General features: G+C 48.2%; 1 protein-coding gene across 1 annotated transcript in view; it reads right to left on the reverse strand.

The window, feature by feature from the left end:
- LOC130592798 (ras GTPase-activating protein 1-like) overlaps window positions 1-20,984 on the reverse strand; it is a 131,718-nt gene extending 110,734 nt beyond the window's left edge. The window contains exons 1-2 of the mRNA XM_057397372.1: window positions 20,916-20,984; window positions 19,900-20,378 (exon numbers count right to left, since the gene is read on the reverse strand). Coding sequence (XP_057253355.1) covers window positions 19,900-20,366 — 467 coding nt within the window. The 5' untranslated portion in view covers window positions 20,367-20,378; window positions 20,916-20,984. The remainder of the gene's footprint in view (window positions 1-19,899; window positions 20,379-20,915) is intronic.
- Window positions 20,985-21,631: the final 647 nt, after the last annotated feature.

The following is a 21,631-nucleotide window of genomic DNA, read 5'->3' on the forward strand; positions in this document are numbered from 1 at the left end:
CTGGGAAATGCTGCGTGGTCTCCTGCATCCTCCTGGGGCTCGGCAGGCGGCTTCCGGGAAATGCTCTCGGCCGTCGCGAAGCTCGGCTCGGCCGCGGGGCTCGGCTCCTCCGCGGGGCTCGGCTCCTCCGCCGCCTTATCCCGCTGCTTGGCAGCCGCCTCCTTCCACTCCTCGACTGCCCGGACCCCCTCCACCGGCAGCCGTCCCCTCGCGGCCTCCGGCCCTGCTCCCGCCGCCGCTTGGTCCCTGGGGCCGCTCTCCCGGGCCGCTTCGGCTGCCGCCGGCTCCCGGGGCCGCTCCCCTTCGGCTCCCCGCAGGCTCACGAAGATGGAGAGTAGGGTGAGGGCCAGGACGGTGAAGAGCAGCCGGACGGCCAGGTACAAGTCCACGGCCACGTCCGTCCCGCCCTGCTGCTGGAGCCCGCCCGTATTACAAGCCATTGCCATAAAGCACAGTGAGACGAGAACCTTAGCCCAGGCCCCACACTTGATAAACACTATCACAGCAAATACCGGCTCTACGTAAGTTACAACATTCTGAAGCTGTGAGATCAACAAGAACAACTCTGAGAGCCAATAAATCAGCATTGTGACGAGTGACTATTAATCCAGTCAGATCTGTCGTTATCTCAACCCTTCGTGCCCCACGTTGGGCGCCAAAAAGAACTGTCGTGGTTTAAACCCAGTCAGGTAATTTGTTCGCTCACTTCCCCCCCTTTCTTGCCCTCCCCCTGCTCTCGGAGGGACGGAGAGGAGAATCGAAAAGAATGCAACTCCCACGGGTTGAGATAAGAACAGTTTAGTAACTAAGGTATAACACAGATCACTACTGCTACCATCAATGATAATAATGATAAAGGAAATAACAAGGGAAGAGAATACAACACCTCACCACCAGCCAACCGATAACTCGCCAACCGATAACTCGCCCCCCTCAGCCCGACCAAGCACCGACCGATACCTCCTCCAACCCTGCAGTCTCTCAGCCCTTCCGGCTAACTCCCAGTTACCTCCAGGGCATGATGTGCTGTGGTATGGAATACCTCTTTGGTCGTTTGGGTCAGGTGTCCTGTCTCTGCTTCCTCCCGGCTTCCCCTCCTCCCTGGCAGAGCATGAGGCTCACAAAGTCCTTGGCCAAACCAAAACATCCTTGTTATCAGCTCTGTTCCCGAGCTGAAATTCAAAACACTGCACTACACCAGCTACCAAGAAGGAGAAAAATGACTGCTACTGCTGAACCCAGGACACCGAGGATGAGAAAAAGGCTGAGGTACTTAATACTGCCTTTGCCTCAGTCTTTAACAGCCATCCTCAAGGCACTCAGTTCCCTGAATTGGATGGCAGAGATGGGAATTCTCCATAATTCAGGAAGAAATGCTTAGCAACCTCCTGCTCCACTGCAATGTATACAACTCTATAGGGCCACATGGGTTCCACTCACGAGTGCTGAAGGAGCTGGCAGAGGAGCTTTCTAAACCACTCTTCAGCATTTATCAGCAGTCCTGCCTAGTGGGCAGGTCCCAGAGGACTGGAGGTTGGCCACTGTGATGCCTTTCTACAGAAAGGGCAGGAAAGATGACCTTGGAAACCTACAGGCCTGTCAGCCCAACCTCAGTGCTGGGGAAGGCTGTGGAGCAGATAATCCTAAGTGAGATCATAAAGCATGTGTTGGAAAACAGGGGATAAAGCCCTCTAGGGCACTTTAAAAATCCAGTTACCTTCTTAGTAGATACTGGGGCCCAGATGTCAACTCTCCAGAGGGATGCCACTGACAACAATGGAAAAGTTGCCAATAAGAAACCTATCCAAGTTACTAATGTTTTCGGCAACTCTAAATCAACCAACAGCTCAAATAAGTGTTGACTGTCAGGTGATGACTCTCCTGTTATAAACACAGTCATAGTGGGGTATTTACCAAACATTAAGGGGCTTGATTTACATAAAGGCCATGCCTGGTGTCCTGTGTTCAGCAGTAGCAGTCATTTTTCTCCTTCTTCGTAGCCGGTGCAGTGCTGTGTTTTGACTTTCAGCCTGGGAACAGAGCTGATAACAATGATGTTTTGGTTTGGCCGAGAGGAAGCAGAGACAGGACACCTGACCCAAGCTAGCCAAAGAGGTATTCCATATCACAGCACGTCATGCCCAGGATGTAACTGAGAGTTAGCCGGAAGGGCTGGGAGTCTGCAGGGTTGGAGGACGTATCGGTCAGTGCTTGGTTGGGCTGGGGGGGGCAAGTTATCGGTTGGCTGGTGGTGAGGTGTTATAATCTCTTTCCTTGTTATTTCCTTTATCATTATTATTATTGTAGTGATTTGTGTTATACCTTGGTTACTAAACTGTTCTTATCTCAACCCGTGGGAGTTGCATTCTTTTCGATTCTCCTCTCCGTCCCTCCAGGAGTAGGGGGAAGGCAAGAAGGGGGGGAAGTGGGTGAACAAGCTGTCTGGTTCAGTTTAAACCACGACAGTTTGTTTTGGCGCCCATCGTGGGGCACAAGGGGTTGAGGTAACGACAGATCTGACTGGATTAATAGTCACTCGTCACAGTGCTGATTTATTGGCTCTCAGAGTTGTTCCTCTTGATCTCACAGCTTCAGAATGCTGTAACTTATTTAGAGCCGGTATTTTCTGTGTTAGTGTTTATCAAGCGTGGGGCTTGGGCTAAGGTTCTTGTCTCACTGTACTTTATAGCAATGACTTGTAATACGGGCAGGCTCCAGCAGCAGGGCGGGATGGACATGGCCGTGGACTTGTACCTGGCCACCCAGCTAGCTCAGCTGGTAGAGCATGAGACTCTTAATCTCCGGGAGTAGGAGCCGGTGGCTGCTGAAGCGGCCAGGTAACTGCCCCCAGTTTATACAGTGGGCATGACGGGCTGTGGTATGGAATACCTCTTTGTCTAGTTTGGGTCAGGTGTCCTGTCTCTGCTTCCTCCCAGCTTTCCCTCCTCCCTGGCAGAGCAGGAGAATCACAAAGTCCTTGGTCAGAGCAAAAAATTACTTAGCAACATCTAAAAACACTGGTGTTATCAGAGCTGTTCCCAGGCTGAAAGTCAAAAACACAGTACTACACCAGCTACTAAGAAGAAGAAAAATAAATGCTACTGCTGAACCCAGGACAGTACCCACCCTTATTCCATGCCATTCACATCATGCTCAGATGCCACATTTTTCAATACACCATCACTCTTGTCCCATATATATACATATATATGTATACATACATACACACATCCAAAAACACACAAAGAGAGAGAGAGATCATTCCTTAGCGCATGGACCAATCCCTATAAAGCTGCTGAATTCATCTGGTCCATGATGTCAGGCGCCATCTCTTGTAACAGTCTTTCAGAGAAAGAGAGACTTTGTGCAGTGTTGGATTGCTGCCTGCGGGTGACACTGCGCAACTTGCCTGGTTTCAAAGTTCATTCTTTGTTGGGACGATGATCGGAATAAAGTCAGGGCTGGCGGCTGGTGACCTGAGGAAATCTGGTTGGTGGGCTATGAATGTGCTACATAGCAAGCAACAGAATACAACTGAGTTCATTGGCTGTTTTCCCCCAAAACGAAATCCCCTTGAGGTACACATCGGACTTCCCCATCTTCCTGCATTACCCACGGTCCTGGGTTCAGCAGTAGCAGTCATGTTTCTCCTTTGTGGTAGCTGGTGCAGTGCTGTGTTTTGACTTCCAGCCCGGGAGCAATGTTGGTGAATCTGATATTTTCGGTTGTTGCTAAGTGATGTGTACTCTGACCAAAGACTTTGTGAGGCTCATGCTCTGCCAGGGAGGAGGGGAAGCTGTGAGGAAGCAGGGACAGGGCGCCTGACCCGAGCTAGCCAAAGAGGTATTCCATACCACAGCACATCATGCCCAGGGAGGGGGGTAACTGGGAGTTACCCGTAAGGACACGGGCTTCTGGGGGGGACTCGTTTCTTGGCTGGTGGTATCGTATTCTCTTCCCTTGTTATTTTCTCGTATCATTGTTGTAGTTCATAGTAGCAGTGGTGATTTGTGTTGTACATTGGTTGCTGGACTGTTCTTGTTTCAACCCGTAGGAGTTGCACCCTTTCGATCCTTCTCCCCGTTCCTCCGGGAGCGGGGAAGGGGAGAGCCCCGGTGGGGGGAGGGGGCCTCGATTGCTGTCAGCCTGGCACCACTCACTGGGAGTGAGTGAACAAATTGCCTGACTGGGTTTAAACCACGACAGTTCTTTTTGGCGCCCAACGTGGGGCACGAGGGGTTGAGATAAGAACAGATCTGACTGGATTGATAGTCACTCGTCACAATGCTGATTTATTGGCTCTCAAGGTTGTTCCTCTTGATCTCACAGTTTCAGTATATCGTATCTTACTTCCATCCGGTATTTGCTGTATTAGTGTTTTTCAAGTGTGGGGCTTGGGCTAAGGTTTTTGTCTCATTGTACTTTATGGCAATGATTTGTAATACAATAGAATCATTGATCATGAAACTGATCTGGCTTATGTTCCCAGTGTGGTCACCACCTTTATACTTTGGGAGGTATATAATAGAAGTGCTTAGCAATTACACATCTTTTTCTCCTTCTCAGGTGCTCAACCTGTGAAGGAGACATCCTTTTACCCTCCCAGTCGTCCCCCCAGACCATTTACATTTGAGAGTTTTGAATTTTTTGAATGGCCTTTTAATGCTGTTGACACTTGTTTGCTGATCGTGATGGGAATCACCATGCTAGCACGCATACAGAGTGCGTTTTGCCCACGACTGATTTCAAGAGTTAAGCAGAGTCAGGTTTGGGTCTTGTCTGGGGTCAAACGACGATGTAGGAGGACCAAGAGATTTTCCCTGAGACTGGACAGCCATGATTGGCAGGGTGTGTGGGATAATCCGATGCTGGGATAATGGGGCCGATGGTCACGAACTAGAAGGTACAGAAGCCAAGCAGCTGGCATCACTTGCTAGAGAAGGGGGAATTGACAAAGCAATTGCAAGAGAGAAAAAGTCCCTCAGCCTTTGGAGGAGGCTCTTGGCAGCTGTGAAAGAAAGGTTTCCATATAAGGACGATGTTATGAGTCGTTTGGCCACGTGGACTACTATAGACAAAGGCATCCAGTCTCTGAGGGAATCGGCCATCGTAGAGATGATCTATCACATCAAGCCGAATAACGGGGATACACCCATAGATCCAGATGAAGTTGAATGTACACGACCCATGTGGCGAAAACTTACAAGGAATGCACCGTCATCATATGCCCATTCATTAGCAACAGTAACCTGGAATGACATAGTACCACTAACAGTGGATGAAATGGTTCATAAACTCCGAGAGTTCGAAGACAATCTCACCCCTTCCATCATCTCAGCTGTGAAAAAACTGTCCCAGGACCTCAAACAATTGAGGGACGATCTATCTGATTTATCCAGCTCCTCAAGTGTACTAACACACGTCTCAGCTATTAACAAAAGGCGTCCTATTGTTCAAGAGAGGAGATACAGGAGGTATACCCCACGGGGTACCCTACGGTTTTACCTGCAGGATCAAGGAGAAGACATGACAAAGTGGGATGGAAAACCTACTTCAGCTTTGGAGGAACGGGTGAGTGAACTGAAGAGGGGAGCAAGGGCCAAGACTGATCGTCCCATGAGAGCTACGGCTTCAGTCTCTGGTGAGCAGTTTCCCAGATGGAGTGGAAGAGCTGATTTTACTCCAGCTCCTGTGATAATGAAGAATAATCCCTTTTACCACGACTTAAGTGTCCAATGCTGTGACGACCATTAGAGGGGCCCTGCCTCCAGCCAGGTGGAGGTAGGGGACAATCGGATTTACTGGACTGTGTGGATCAGATGGCCTGGCACATCAGTCCCACAGAAGTATAAGGCTCTAGTAGATACCGGTGCACTGTGTACCCTGATGCCATCAAGCTGTCAAGGGGTGGAACCCATCTATATTTCTGGAGTAACAGGAGGATCCCAAGAGTTGACTGTGCTGGAGGCTGAAATCAGCCTGACTGGGAGGGAATGGCAAAAGCACCCTATTGTGACTGGTCCAGAGGCTCCATGCATCCTCGGCATAGACTACCTCAAGAGAGGGTACTTCAAAGACCCAAAAGGGTACTGATGGGCTTTTGGTATTGCTGCTTTGGAGACTGAGGAAATTGAGCAGCTGTCCACCTTGCCTGGTCTCTCAGAAGATCCCTCTGCTGTGGGGTTGCTGAAAGTTGAAGAACAACAAGTGCCAATTGTGACCACAACAGTGCACCGGCAGCAATATCGCACCAACCGAGACTCCCTGATTCCCATCCATCAGTTAATCCGTAGACTGGGGAGTCAGGGGGTGATCAGCAGGACCCGCTCACCCTTCAATAGCCCCATATGGCCAGTGCGAAAGTCTAATGGAGAATGGAGACTAACAACAGACTATCGTGGCCTGAATGAAGTCACACCACCATTGAGTGCTGCCGTACCGGACATGCTAGAACTTCAGTATGAACTAGAGTCAAAGGCAGCCAAGTGGTATGCCACAACTGATATTGCCAATGCATTTTTCTCAATTCCTTTGGCAGCAGAGTGCAGGCCACAGTTTGCTTTTACTTGGAGGGGTGTCCAGTTCACTTGGAACCGACTGCCCCAGGGGTGGAAACACAGCCCTACCATTTGCCATGGACTGATCCAGACTGCACTGGAACAGGGGCAAGCTCCAGAACACCTGCAATACATTGATGACATTATTGTGTGGGGCGATACAGCGGAAGAAGTCTTTGAGAAAGGGAGGAAAATAATCCAAATCCTGCTGAAAGCCGGTTTTGCCATAAAACGGAGTAAGGTCCCGTGGTGCACATGAAGAATTTGCTGCGGAAGACAGTCTGGGTTATTCCTGCTTCAGGTAAAGGCAAACCCACTCGTGGGATTGCTTTTGCTCAGGGACCTGGATATACTTGGTGGGCAATGCGGGAAGATGGGGAAGTCCAATGTATACCCTCAAGGGGATTTGATTTTAGGGGAAAACAGCCAATGAACTCAATTGTATGCTGTTGCCTGCTGTGTAATACTTTTATAGCCCATCAACTAGATGTTTTCAGGTCACCAGCGACTGGCCCTGACTTCCCTCCAACCATCATCCCAACAGAGAATGAACTTTGATAGAACCAGATGAGTTCTGCAGTTGTCGTGGTTTAAACCCAGTCAGGTAACTCGTTCGCTCACTTCCCCCCCTTTCTTGCCCTCCCCCTGCTCTCGGAGGGACGGAGAGGAGAATCGAAAAGAATGCAACTCCCACGGGTTGAGATAAGAACAGTTTAGTAACTAAGGTATAACACAAATCACTACTGCTACCATCAATGATAATAATGATAAAGGAAATAACAAGGGAAGAGAATACAACACCTCAGCACCAGCTGACCGATAACTCGGCCCCCAAGCCCGACCAAGCTCCGACCGATACCTCCTCCAACCCTGCAGTCCCCCAGCCCTTCCAGCTAACTCCCAGTTACCTCCTGGGCATGACGTGCTGTGGTATGGAATACCTCTTTGGTCAGTTTGGGTCAGGTGTCCTGTCTCTGCTTCCTCCTGGCTTCCCCTCCTCCCTGGCAGAGCATGAGGCTCACAAAGTCCTTGGCCAAACCAAAACACCCTTGTTATCAGCTCTGTTCCCAGGCTGAAAGTCAAAACACTGCACTGCACCAGCTACCAGGGGGGATACTGTTGTAGGTGTCTGTTACAGACCACCGGATCAGGGTGAGGAAGTTGACGAGGCCTTCTACAGGCAGCTGAGAGCGGCCTCACAGTCACAGGCCGTGGTCGTCGTGGGGGATTTTAACTTCCCTGATGTTTGCTGGAAGGACCACTCGGCAACCCAGCCGCAGTCCAGGAGGTTCCTCCAGTGTATGGATGATAACTTCCTCCTGCAAATGGTGGATGAGCCGACCAGGAGAGGAGCGCTGCTGGATCTCATCCTCACTAACAAGGAGGATCTGGTTGAAGCAGTAAGGGTTGAGGGCTGCCTTGGTTGCAGCGACCACGAGATGGTGGAGTTCAGGATCTTGTGTGGCAGGACTAGTAGAATAGCAAGTAGAATTGCAACCCTGGACTTTAGCAGGGCAAACTTTGGCCTTTTCAAGCAATTGCTAGGGGAAATCCCATGGGCAGGGCTGCTTGAAGGTAAAGGGGCCCAAGATAGTTGGTTGACATTCAAGGACTACTTTTTCCGTGCTCAAGATCGGAGCATCCCGACACGTAGGAAGTCAAGGAAGAGGGCCAAGAGACCTGCGTGGCTAAATAGGGAATTGCTGGGTATGCTCAAGTGGAAGAGGAGAGTTTACAGGTCATGGAAGGAGGGGCTGGCCACTTGGGAGGAATATAAGGCTGCTGCTAGAGGATGTAGGAAGGCAGCTAGGAGGACTAAGGCATCCTTAGAATTAAACCTGACAAGAAGGGTCAAGGACAGCAAAAAGAGCTTTTTCAAATACATGGCAGACAAAACTAACACCAGAGGCAATGTAGGCCCACTGATGAACGGGATGGGTGCCCTGGTGACAGAAGATAAAGAGATGGCAGAGTTACTGAATGCCTTCTTTGTCTCTGTCTACTCTGCTGCGGGCAGTCCTGAAGAGCCCTGTACCCCTGAGACCTTAGATAAAGTCAGGTCGACGGAGCAGTTTGCCTTAGTCGATGAGGAATGGGTTAGAGACCAGTTGAGCAATCTGGACATCCATAAATCCATGGGTCCAGATGGGATGCACCCGCGGGTGCTGAGGGAACTGGCGGAAGTCATTGCTAGACCACTCTCCATCATCTTTACCAAGTCTTGGGAAACGGGAGAGGTGCCTGAGGACTGGAGGAAAGCAAATGTCACTCCAGTCTTCAAAAAGGGCAAGAAGGAGGACCCGGGTAACTATAGGCCGGTCAGCCTCACCTCCATCCCTGGGAAAGTGATGGAACACCTTATCCTTGGTACCATCTTAAGGCATATCAAGGATAAGAAGGTTATGAGGGGCAGTCAACATGGCTTCACCAGGGGGAAATCATGTTTGACCAATCTCTTAGCCTTTTATGAGGAAATAACACGGTGGATGGATGATGGCAGAGCGGTGGATGTGGTCTACCTTGACTTCAGCAAAGCATTTGACACAGTCTCCCACAGCATCCTCACGGCTAAAATGAGGAAGTGTGGACTGGATGATCAGGTAGTGAGGTGGACTGCGAACTGGCTGAAGGAGAGAAGCCAGAGAGTTGTAGTCTATGGGGCGGAGTCTAGTTGGAGGCCTGTAACTAGTGGAGTGCCTCAAGGGTCAGTACTGGGACCGGTATTATTTAATATATTCATCAATGATTTAGATGAGGGAATTGAGTGTACTATCAGCAAGTTTGCTGATGACACTAAGCTGGGAGGAGTGGCTGATACGCCAGAAGGCTGTGCTGCCATCCAGCGAGACCTGGATAGGCTGGAGAGTTGGGCAGGGAGTAACTTGATGAAATATAACAAGGGAAAGTGTAGAGTCCTGCATCTGGGCAGGAACAACCCCAGGTTCCAGTATAGGTTGGGGAATGACCTGTTAGAGAGCAGTGTAGGGGAGAGGGACCTGGGGGTCCTAGTGGACGACAGGATGACCATGAGCCAACACTGTGCCCTTGTGGCTAAGAAGGCCAATGGCATCCTGGGGTGTATTAGAAGGGCGGTGGTTAGTAGGTCGAGAGAGGTCCTCCTTCCCCTCTACTCTGCCCTGGTGAGACCGCATCTGGAGTATTGTGTCCAGTTCTGGGCCCCTCAGTTCAAGAAGGACAGGGAGCTGCTGGAGAGAGTCCAGCGCAGGGCAACTAAGATGATTAAGGGAGTGGAGCATCTCCCTTATGAGGAAAGACTGAGGGAGCTGGGTCTCTATAGTTTGGAGAAGAGGAGACTGAGGGGTGACCTTATCAGTGTCTATAAATATATAAAGGGGGAGTGTCACGAGGACGGAGCCAGGCTCTACTCAGTGGCAAACAATGATAGGACAAGGGGCAATGGGTACAAACTGGAACACAAGAGGTTCCACTTAAACTTGAGAAGAAACTTCTTCTCAGTGAGGGTGACGGAACACTGGAACAGGCTGCCCAGGGAGGTTGTGGAGTCTCCTTCCCTGGAGACATTCAAAACCCGCCTGGACGCATTCCTGTGTAACGTTATCTAGGTGTTCCTGCTCCGGCAGGGGGATTGGACTAGATGATCTTTCGAGGTCCCTTCCAATCTCTAACATACTGTGATACCAAGAAGGAGAAAAAATGACTGCTACTGCTGAACCCAGGACAGCAGTAAAGGAACAACCATCATCAGCAGGCAACAATCCAATACTGCACACAGCCTTTCCTGCCCTGAAAGACTGTTACAACAGATGGAACCTGACATCATGGACCGAATGGACTCGGCAGCATTATAGGGATTGGTCCATGCACTAAGAAAATTATCTTTTCCTCTTGGTCTGTATGTATAGGGATGTATATATGTGGGAGAGCGATGGTGTATTGAAAATGTGGGATCTGAGCATGACATGAAGGTGTTGAATAAGGGGTGGATAATGCCCTGGGTGCAGCAGTACCAGTCATGTTTCTCCTTTGTGGTAGCTGGTGCAATGCTGTGTTTTGACTTCCAGCCTGGGAGCAATGTTGGTGAAACCGATGTTTTCAGTTGTTGCTAAGTGATGTTTACCCTGACCAAGGACTTTGTGAGGCTCATGCTCTGCCAGGGAGGAGGGGAAGCTGTGAGGAAGCAGAGATGGGGCACCTGACCCGGGCTAGCCAAGGAGGTATTCCATACCACAGCACGTCATGCCTGGGGTGGGTGGTAACTGGGAGTTACCCGAAAGGACACAGGCTTCCGGGTGTGACTCATTTCTTGGCCAGTGGTATCGTATTCTCTTCCCTTGTTATTTTCTCTTATCACTGTTGTAGTTGGTAGTAGCGGTGGTGATTTGTGTTGTACATTGGTTGCTGTACTGTTCTTGTCTCAACCCATAGGACTTGCACCTTTTTGATCCTCCTCCCCTTCCTCTGGAAGCGGGGAAGGGGAGAGCCCCGGTGGGGGGGCCTCGATTGTGGTCAGCCCGACACCACTCACTGGGAGTGAGTGAACAAATTGCCTGACTGGGTTTAAACCACGACACCCACCAAGTATATCAAGGTCCCTGAGTGAAAGCAATCCCATGAGTGGGTTTGCCTTTACCTGAAGCAGACTTCCCCAGCAAATTCTTTATGTGCACCACAGGAACTTTGTCCCATTCTACAGTATGGAAAAGTTCTGACTGGGGTGGGCCAGCCCTGTTGGCAGATCCCCTAGTGTTGACCAACCAGGGGGCTGTTGGTAAATGTGTATCCCAATGTTTCAAAGTCCCACCACCCATTGCTCTCAGTGTAGTCTTTAACAGCCCATTGTACCGTTTGATTTTCCCAGAGGCTGGTGCATGGTAGGGGATGCGATATACCTACTCAATGCCACGCTCTGTGGCCCAAGCGTCTATATGGTTGTTCCAGAAATGAGTCCCATTGTCCGACTCAATTCTCTCTGGGGTGCCGTGTCGCCACAAAATCTGTTTCTCAAGGCCCAGGATAGTGTTTCTGGCAGTGGCGTGGGACACAGTGTGTTTCCAGCCATCTGGTGGCTGCTTCCACCATGGTAAGCACATGGTGCTCACCTTGGTGCTTTGCTGGGAGTATGATTTAATCAATCTGCTAGGCCTCCCCATATTTGTACTTCAGCCATCATCCTCCATACCAAAGAGGCTTTAACCGTTTAGCTTCCCTATTTGCAGCACATGTTTCACACTTGTGAATAACCTGGGCAACAGTGTCCATTTTAAAGTCCACCCCTTGATCATGAGCCCGTCTATTTGTATAGATGGCTGGATGGCTTTCACTTCAGCAAATTTACTCGATTCACCCTCCCCTTCAGCAGTTTCTGCAACTCGTTGTAGGGGACTCCATACAACAGCATTCCATCTCTGACGCTTCCAAAGCGCTGGAAGACTCAGTGGACTAGATACTTGCCCATACTCTCCCACACTCCCTGCCACTCATGACTGTCCGGCCTTGGGGAAAATCTCTTGCTCCTCCTATACAGTTATCTAACCCTAGACAAGACCCAAACCCGACTTTGCATGACTTTTGAGATCAGAGGAAACGGGCCATTCTCAGGGTGGTACGGTCATGGGTAAAACACTCTGTATGATCAACATGCTAATTCCTATCACAATCAACAGGCAGTTCTCAACAGTAACCAAAGGTCATTCAAAACCTTCAGAACTCTCAAATGATGCTATAAATAGTCTGGTGGGGGGGGCAGGAATGTAAGAGAATATCTCCTTCATAGGTTGACCACCTGAGGAGGGGGAAAAAAGACATGTAATTGCTAAACACTTCTATTATATACCTCCCAAAGTATAGAGATGATGACCACACTGGGAATGCAAGCCAGATCAGTTTCATGATCAATGAGTCTATTGTATTACAAGTCATTACTATCAAGTACAGTGAAACAAGAACCTTAAGCCCAAGAACCCCAGCCGATAAATACTAAAACAGTAAAAACCAGCTGTAAGTAAGATACGACATGCTGAAACCCTGAGATCAAGAGCAACAACTTTGAGAGCCAATAAATCAGCGTTGTGAGGAGTGACTATTAATCTGAAACAACAAAAGTTTATCACAAATATGGTTAGACATGCTCTAGTCAGAAGTGTCATTATCTCAACCCTTCATGCCACACATTGGGTGCCAGAAAGAACTGCCTTGGTTTAAGCCCAGCCAGCAACCCAGAACCAAGCAGCCACTAGCTCACTCCCCCCCCACCTTCCTCCCCCTGCTCCCAGAGGAATGGGGAGGCGAATCAAAAGAATCTAACTCCCACGGGTTGAAATAAGAACAGTCCAGTAACTAAGGTATAACACATAAACCACTACTGCTACCACCAATAATAATAATAATAAGGGAAATAACAAGGGAAGAGAATACAACCGCTCACCTCCCGCCAACCGATAAACAGCCTGAACCAAGCAGTGACCTAGCCCTTCCGGCTAACTGCCCCCAGTTTATATACTGGGCATAACGTGCTATGGTATGGAATACCTCTTTGGCTTGTTTGGGTCAGGTGTCCTGTCTCTGCTTCCTCCCAGCTTCCTGTCCTCCCTAGCAGAGCAGGGGACTCGGAGAGTCCTTGGTTAGAGTAAACATTACTTAGCAACAACTAAAAACATTAGTGTTATCAGCTCTGTTCCCAGGCTGAAAGTCAAACACACAGAACTGCACCAGCTACGAAGAAGGAGAAAAATGACTGCTACTGCTGAACCCAGGACTCCATGGGTTCTCTTTGGGAATTATCAGAGTGCAATTTGTAAACAGAACAGGCACTAGAAGACAGAATGCCCTTAGAGTTAAAATAATGAGGATTTAGTGGAATGCCAGGACAGGCAGTAAAAATTATTAAGACTGAGGAGGACCAGGGAAGATTTGAAACCTTCTCCAGCAGAGCCCCTGGTTACATTTAGGTTGTGGAATGATAAAGTAAAATTCCTTGTAGATACAGAACCTACCTATTCCTTTATAAATACTTTTAAAGGGCAATTAAGCACACAAACAGCTTCAGTCATTGGCACCACAGGGCAAAAAGAAAACTGGGCTTTCTTTCAAAATTGGTAAAGAGATGTCGACCCATCAATTTCTTTACATGCCCAAGTGCCCCATGCCATTATTGGGTAGGGATATACTGAGTAAATTACATGCATAAATTACATTTAAAGAAGAAAAAAAAATCAGATACATATTCCTGATGAAAACGCCATGGAAGCCCAAGTTTTTCCATTACAGAAACCAGGCACTGAGCCAGAGGAAGTGAAGAACGCAGTCACCTCACTAGTATGGGCTACTGAAGCACCAGGATGATCACTAAATGCAGAACCAGTAACTATTCATCTGTCTGGTAAGACAGAAACAACACCCTATAGAACTGGAAGCAAGAAAAGGACTAGAGCCTTCAACTGAAAATTTTATTGAATACTTTGGGACAAAAAAATTGACTGTTTTTGTACCTCGCATGATAACAAGCATCCTGGAACAGAAAAGCAGTCATTGACTTTCCCCAAACAGGCTGTTAAAGTATCAGGCCATGCTTTTGGAACAAGAGGACATAAAATTGAAAGCAACTAAGCTTTTGAAAACAGCAGTGTTTCTGACAACTGATCCAGAAGGAAGAAGGCTGACTCAAAATTGTTAATAGACTGTTGAGCATGTGCAGATTGATATGACAGGAATACAAGCTACATCTCTGAAGGATGTGAACTGTGAGCTGTTTGTGGATGGTAGCAGCTTCAAGAAAAATGGAAGCTGGAAAGCAGAATATTAGACTTCATTTGGACACATTAAGTAGACAAGTAACCCTAGGTCTACTTTATACCCTGTATGGAAGAAGAGTCCTATTAGAGCTAAATACTGGGGAAAGGTGAAAAGGGATGTGGATCTCCAAGATGACAAATGGGCAGGGCCCTCTTATGCAGTAGAATTCAGATGAGGCCTACAAAGCTTTTTATTACCTGGTCTTATGGCTCTGGAAAATAGGATTTTGATAGAAAACTTGGCAAGTAGAAACGTTATCTAAGGCTACCAGAAAAGGATCTTAAATTATTAACCAACAAGTACAAGAAAAAGCAAAAATGACCCTGCAGAATCAATTAGCATTAGATTTGCTACTAGCAAAGGAACAAGGAGTTTGTGGACACCCAAAATTAGAAAGAGAACACTGCTGTGTACACATTCCAAATATTACCAAAGATTTACAAAAGCAACTTGATGAAATGTATAAAACAGCAGAAGACTGCAGAGTGTAAGAGACTGATCTGAAATCAGACTCCACTGTCCACTGTCTCAAAGACTGGTCTGAGAAGCTGAGGTGGAATTCCACCTCTTTTGTCTCAGAGATGGGTGGGAGGAGTTAAGACTCCTCCATCCATTGCTGGGAGAAGGGTGTGAGTAGCTGAACTGGGACTCCACCATCCACTGCCTGAGGGATGAGCGGGAAAAGCTAAGACTCTTCTGCCCATTACCCGGAGGAGTGGTGTGAGGAATTGCTACCCATTATCCCAAGAATTGCTCCAGACACCTGTGTGTGCAGACACATGCAGTTGAAGAGCTGCCTGCAAGACCCGGGAAACTGGTCCACAGGAACGTGTAATACATGACATGAAGAAGAGAGATACTCCCCCCAGTTCATTATAAAAGGGGGAAAAGGTAATCACCAAGAGACACATCAACAAGGGAGCGATTGCCATGAGGATGGCTCCAGAAGGACACTCTCCACCAATGACTACTATGGATCCTAAGGGACACCCTCCATGAGGCATCACCATGAGACACACTCCAAGGAGTACCTTCAAGGGGACAATTCCAAAAGGACACCTCCACCAGGACATCCACCTCTGATGACAGCTACAGACTCCTGGGGGGCACTCAGCTCTGATAGTGACTATGAACTGAAACAAGGGGGCACAAAATCACAAAATGGAATATAGAAACTTCTAGAATTAGTTTTAAGTAATGTTAAGTTTGATGGCTTTGTAACAGCAGCAATGGAAAATTACTGAAGTGCATGTTACATAGAGAAAAAAAACAGAGTACAGCTAGAGAACATACTGAGAATTCCCACAAGATAAAACGCTATAGTAGACATAGTTTAAGAAAAACAGTCTAGAAGAACAGGACACAGGGATAAGGAGTATCTGGGAATTGCAGGTGTCCAGGATGGGCTACAGTTAAACTAACTGATAAGTAGGAGCATAGGAGGATTATTATGTCTCTGGTGCTAACAAACCAATTAAACTGGTATGAGCATCTACTGTACATGCTTCAAAAGCTGCCAGAAGTGATGAAGATTGTTGGAAGAAGTAAACGACCCTCAGAGACCACCACCACAATTCTGTACGCATGTGGGGAACTTTCTGGAAAATTATGTAATCCATACATAGCCTCATGAATATGTATGTATGCCCAGTGGCTATAAAAGGATGGCTTGTGTGGCAATGGGGAGACCCATGTTAGGAGGAGCTACCCCCAGTGTCTCCTGGCACCGCAATAAAGAATACCTGCTTGTCAGCTTGAAAACTTTGTTGGCAAGTTTGTTCCTGGAGTTTTCTCCGAATCAGAACCCTGAAGGACTCACACCACCAACGACATCCCCCTCTGATGACAACTACAGATTCCTGGGGGGCACTCTGCTCTGATACCGACTATGAACCCTGAAGGACTCCCACCACCAATGACATCCTATTGCTATCCCCTTTATTAAAATAACTTCCATTTTTTATGATAACTGTCTTTTCGTAATAAACTTACTAACTGATTACGGTACTTGACCTCATTTGTGTCTTAATTTCACTCCTGGGGTCACAAACAGAAACAGGGTCCAACACTGGGGTTTTCCACAATTAAACCCTGACACAGAGCTATTACAGGCTGCCAAAACTAATTGGCTAAACAAAATTTTGCAATTCTTTAGTGGGGCGGTCCCTACAGGAATGCTTGTCCACCTTAATAAAAGGTGTAATAACAATATTAATATTCAGTGTTTGTACAGGGTGTTGCCCTGGTTTCAGCTGGAACAGCTACTTTTCTACTTACTGGTAGCTCTGCAGTGCTGAGTTTTGGCTTTAGTCTGAGAACAGTGATGATAACACACCAGTGGTTTAGCTGCCGCTCAATAGTGCTTATCCTAGTCAAGAACTTTTCAGCCTTATGCTCTGCCAGTGAGGATGGGCAGAAGAAGCCCAGAGGGAGAAGAGACAGGACACCTGACCCAAACTAACCAAACGGATATTACATACCACAGGACATCATGCTCAATATATAAAGTAGGAGGGAGTTACCCAGAAGGGATGGGTCATTGCTCAGGTCAGCCTGGGTATCAGCTTGTGAGGAATTTTACTGTTCATCACTCGAGTTTATTGTTGGTTTGTTTGTTTGGCTTTCCCCCCCCCCCCTTTCTCTTTTAACTTTATATTCTCTCCCCTTGTTATTTCCCTTACCTTCATTACTAGTAGCAGTACATCGTACTTTACTTATTATATTATAGGCCCACTGCAGGAGAGGATCTGCTTCAAGACCATCTTAAGAGCCTGAACGTGCACAAGTCCACAGGACCAGATGAAAGCCATCCACGGGACCTGAAGGAGCTGGAGAATGAAGTTGCTAAGCCACTGTCCATCATATTTGAAAAATCAAGGCAGTCAGGTGAAGTTCCCAATGACCGGAAAAAGGGAAACATAACCACAATTTTCAAGAAGGGGAAAATGGATGATCCGGAGAATTACAGAACAGTCAGTCTCACCTCTGTGCCTGGCAAAATCTTGGAGCAGATTCTCCTGGAAAGCATGGTAAAGGCACACGAAAAACAATGCGGTGCTTGGTGACAGCCAGCATGGCTTCACTAAGGGGATATCCTGCCTGACCAATTTGGTGGCCTTCTAGGATGGGGCTACAGAACTGATGGACAGGGGTAGAGCAGTTGATGTCATCTACATGGACGTGTGCAAAGCGTTCAACACTGTCCCACACTACATCCTTGTCTCTAAATTGGAGAGACAACAATTTGATCGGTGGACCACACGGTGGATAAAGAACTGGCTGGATGGCTGCATGCAAGGAGTTGCGGTCAATGGCTCAAAGTCCAGCTGGAGACTAGTAACAAGTGGTGTCCCTCAGGGATTGGTGTTGGGACCGGTCTTGTTCAACATCTTTGTCGGTGACATGGACAGTGGGATTGAATGCGCCCTCAGCAAGTTTGCCGATGACGCCAAGCTGTGAGGTTTGGCTGATACGCTAGAGGGAAGGAATGCCATCCAGAGGGACCTCGACATGCTTATCAGGTGGGATGATGCCAACCTTATGAAGTTTAACCATGACAAGTACAAGGTCCTATACCTCAGTCAGAGCAATCCCAGGCACAGCTACAGGTTGGGCAGAGAAGAGATTCAGAGCAGCCCTGGGGAGAAGGACTTGGGGGTGTTGGTTGATGAGGAAATGAACATGAAGCGGCAGTGTGCGCTCACAGCCCAGAAAGCCAACTGTACCCTGGCCTGCGTCAAAAGGAGTGTGACCAGCAGGTCGAAGGAGGTGATCCTGCCCTTCTACTCAGCTCTCAGGAGACCTCACTTGGAGTACTGTGTACAGTTCTGGTGTCCTCAACATAAAAAGGACATGGAACTGTTGGAACAAGTCCAGAGGAGGGCCACAAGGATGATCAGGGGACTGGAGCACTTCCCATATGAAGACAGGCTAAGAAAGTTGGGGCTGTTCTGCCTGGAGAAGAGAAGGCTGTATGGAGACCTCACAGCAGTCTTCAAGTATCTGAAGGGGGCCTATAAGAATGCTAGGGAGGGACTCTTAATTAGGGACTGTAGTGATAGAACAAGGGGTAACGGATTAAAACTTAAACAGGGGAAGTTTAGATTGGATATAAGGAAGAAGTTCTTTACTGTAAGGGTGGTGAGGCACTGGAATGGGTTGCCCAGGGAAGTTGTGAATGCTCCATCCCTGGCGGTGTTCAAGGCCAGGTTGGACAGAACCTTGGGTGACATGGGTTAGTGTGAGGTGTCCCTGCCCATGATAGGGGGGGTGGAAATAGATGATCTTAAGGTCCTTTCCAACCTTAACTATTCTATGATTCTATTAAACTGTTCTTCTTTCAACCCCATGGGTTTACATTCTTTTGATTCTCCTCCCCTTCCTGCCAGGGGGTGGAAGCAAACAGCTGAGTTACCAGTGGAGAGGGGACTAGAAAAAACAGTAGTGGAAGTAATCAGGGAAATAACTAAATACTTCGAAAAAAGGGAAGTGATACCAAATTAAACTAGTATTCATTGTATATAGAGACTTAGCCATGGACAAGGCTAAAAGGATTCTCAAGATAAGGAAGGCACGCAACAAGAGAACCACATCTTCTCGCAAATCAGTGTAGGCCTTCCTCCTGTTAATAAGGCCTGAGAAATAGGTAAATGGCTGCAAAACAAAACTTCAGGAGCCTCTCAGGGTCTTTAATCTGCCCAAACATGAACATGTAGTTAACTGCAAGGCTAAACAAGCATTCCAATGTCCTTAACTAATGAATTTCCATAAAAGGGTAAAATGAGTGGGGGTATCTCTCCCTAAATGACCATGACCCCCAGAGACCCCTCCTCAAAATTCAGTGCCTGTGCCTCAGCCTTATCTACCAAAGTTACCTTATGCAATGATCAACAAGAATTTGGTGAGCATTTTACAGAATTACAATGAATACTCATATAACAAAAGGTATATAAAACGTAAACTGTCTCTTCTCTGTGTCCGTGATAGGCAGAGTGATCCCCATACACCCAGTACTGCAATAAAGTAATTTAGGCTTCTAACCTGTCATTTTGGTTGGAGAGTTTATTTCCCCAATTTCGGCAACACTACTAGGAAGAAAGTTAACTCTATCCCAGCCAAAACGATGACACAAGTCTGCAACCTTTCTTTGTTAATGTACACACTTCCTAGAGTTAGCTCATTGTGAATCCAAAGGCTGTGCTTAGAGCACTCAACTAGTTACATGAACCCTAGGTACCATTTTCTGCTTGGGGTTTGTTTTGGGGGTTTATTTCAGAAAATATAAACACAGAACTGCTCTGCCTCAAGTGCAAGATTCTGTATATAACTAGCACTATAAGAATTACGATTAACCTAAGGGAAGGATAATAAAAGCCTTATTGAAGGCTCACAGCTTCTTTTTTCAACTGCCTCTTCTCCCCAGAAATAACCCAATTAAAAACCTCTATACTTCCACAGATATCAGACACATACTTTCCACTGAGAAAAGGTGGAAAGGCCCACCCTCCCCAAGGGGAAGCACCCAGAAACAGACAGGTACCCGGTGGGGTTCAGAAGCGCTGCTACTCACTGGTTCGTGGGGGGAGCGTTGAGCGGGATGGCCACTTCCTCCTCTTCATACTCCGGCCCATCCAACGAGTCGCCTTCATCCACGGTCCCCAGCGCCCCCGCCAAGCAAAGTAGCTGTGGTGGTAGCAAGGAAAAGGCGACAGTACCGGGTTCAGGTGGGGGCAAGACCCTTCCGGACGCCTCCAGCTCCTGGCCCTGGTCAATTGCTGTCACGGCGCTACCGCCTCCGGACACGAGAGTGGCAGGTCCCGAACCTACCGCCAGGAACCCCAACGCCGAGCACAAAGCCGGACCACCAGCGCCCAGGCTGCCCCCGCCAGAGTCCACCAGAAAGGGTCCCTGAGACCCCAGCTCCTTGCCTCGGCATAAAGTGGCATAGTGTTCCGACGCAGCTTTGTCAACGGATCCCACCATCCCGGCGGAAGTAAACGAGCCGCCCTCCTCAGCGCCGGCATCAGCCGCCATCATGGCGAGCCTCGCCTTTCCTACCTCCCGCGCGCTGACCGCCAGGTAGACAACAACAACTACCCCTTCACTACACTTTTGCCTTCAGGGAGCAGAACTGAGACAAGAATAAGATTTCTCCAGCAGAGTCGACTTCTTAACAATAACCCTCAAGGCGCCTAAAGTAACACTACTAAAACCCCAAGACTACTAATTTACACTGCTGCAACCGCGAGGGGAAGCGACTCCTACAAAGATATAACTCCACCCACTACCCCGCCCCCAAGAGCCAGTGAAGGTGCGTCATTGCATGGGCGGAGCAAAGAAAAAAAGAAGGGAGGGAGCTAACTTGCTAACGGCAGAGAAAAAGAGGTGGCGTGGCGTGGCGTGGCGTGGCGTGGCGTGGCGTGGCGTGGCGTGGCGTGGCGTGGCGTGGCGTGGCGTGGCGTGGCGTGGCGTGGCGTGGCGTGGCGTGGCGTGGCGTGGCGTGGCGTGGCGGCTCGCGGAGAACGAGGTAGTCGGGAGCGAATATGGTGGTATGTTCTCTGTTCTCTCTTGATGGGTGTGAAATACATCAAGAGAAGAATAAGGAGTCTCCCATCATCCCTATCTCGGGGGTACGCAAAAGAAACAAACAAGCAAACAAACAAATAAACCAGCAATATAACACTATAACAACCAAACAGGAAAAGGCTGATATTCCCCAGGTAGTGTTATAAATGTGGCTCAAATAAATTGACGAGAGCCAGACCAATGAATCAAATCGGTTTATTGAGCAAGCGACAGCAAGCAAAACAGCGCTGGGCGGCCGGGGAGTCTCTGCTCCGCCAACGGCACGCACCCCACTTCCCCAAAGTCACTGGTTTTATACTCTTCTTCATCCGATATACGTGTCACCTCCTGGCGTCCTCTGCATCTGTGTGATCTGTAGATAAGGGGTCTCATTCTGTCTCCTGGTGGGTGTTAGATAAGGGGTCTCATTCTGTCTCCTGGTGGGTGTGGTGAGGAAGGCTCCTTATCTCCTTCGGGGTTTCATTCTGTCTCCCGGTGGGTGTGGGGAGGAAGGCTCCTTATCGCCTTCCCCATGCATCCTTTACTTTAACAGATACCCGCGGTCTATAAGCAACATTTCAAAGCACCGTAATTTTCCAGTAACTATTAAGCAAGCAAGTAACTCCTAAGAAAGCAAGATTTGATTAACAAACAGGAATTTACTCATTACAATCCCCCCTTTTTCTGTTTACCATTTTGTTCATCAAATCTTTGGAGTGCCGCGTGGCTTAAAATTA

This window comes from Pezoporus wallicus, unplaced genomic scaffold, assembly GCF_028554395.1.
Source record: "Pezoporus wallicus isolate ANWC-B61680 ecotype Strahan unplaced genomic scaffold, APGP_CSIRO_Pwel_v1 contig_7669, whole genome shotgun sequence".
NCBI lineage: Eukaryota > Metazoa > Chordata > Aves > Psittaciformes > Psittacidae > Pezoporus > Pezoporus wallicus.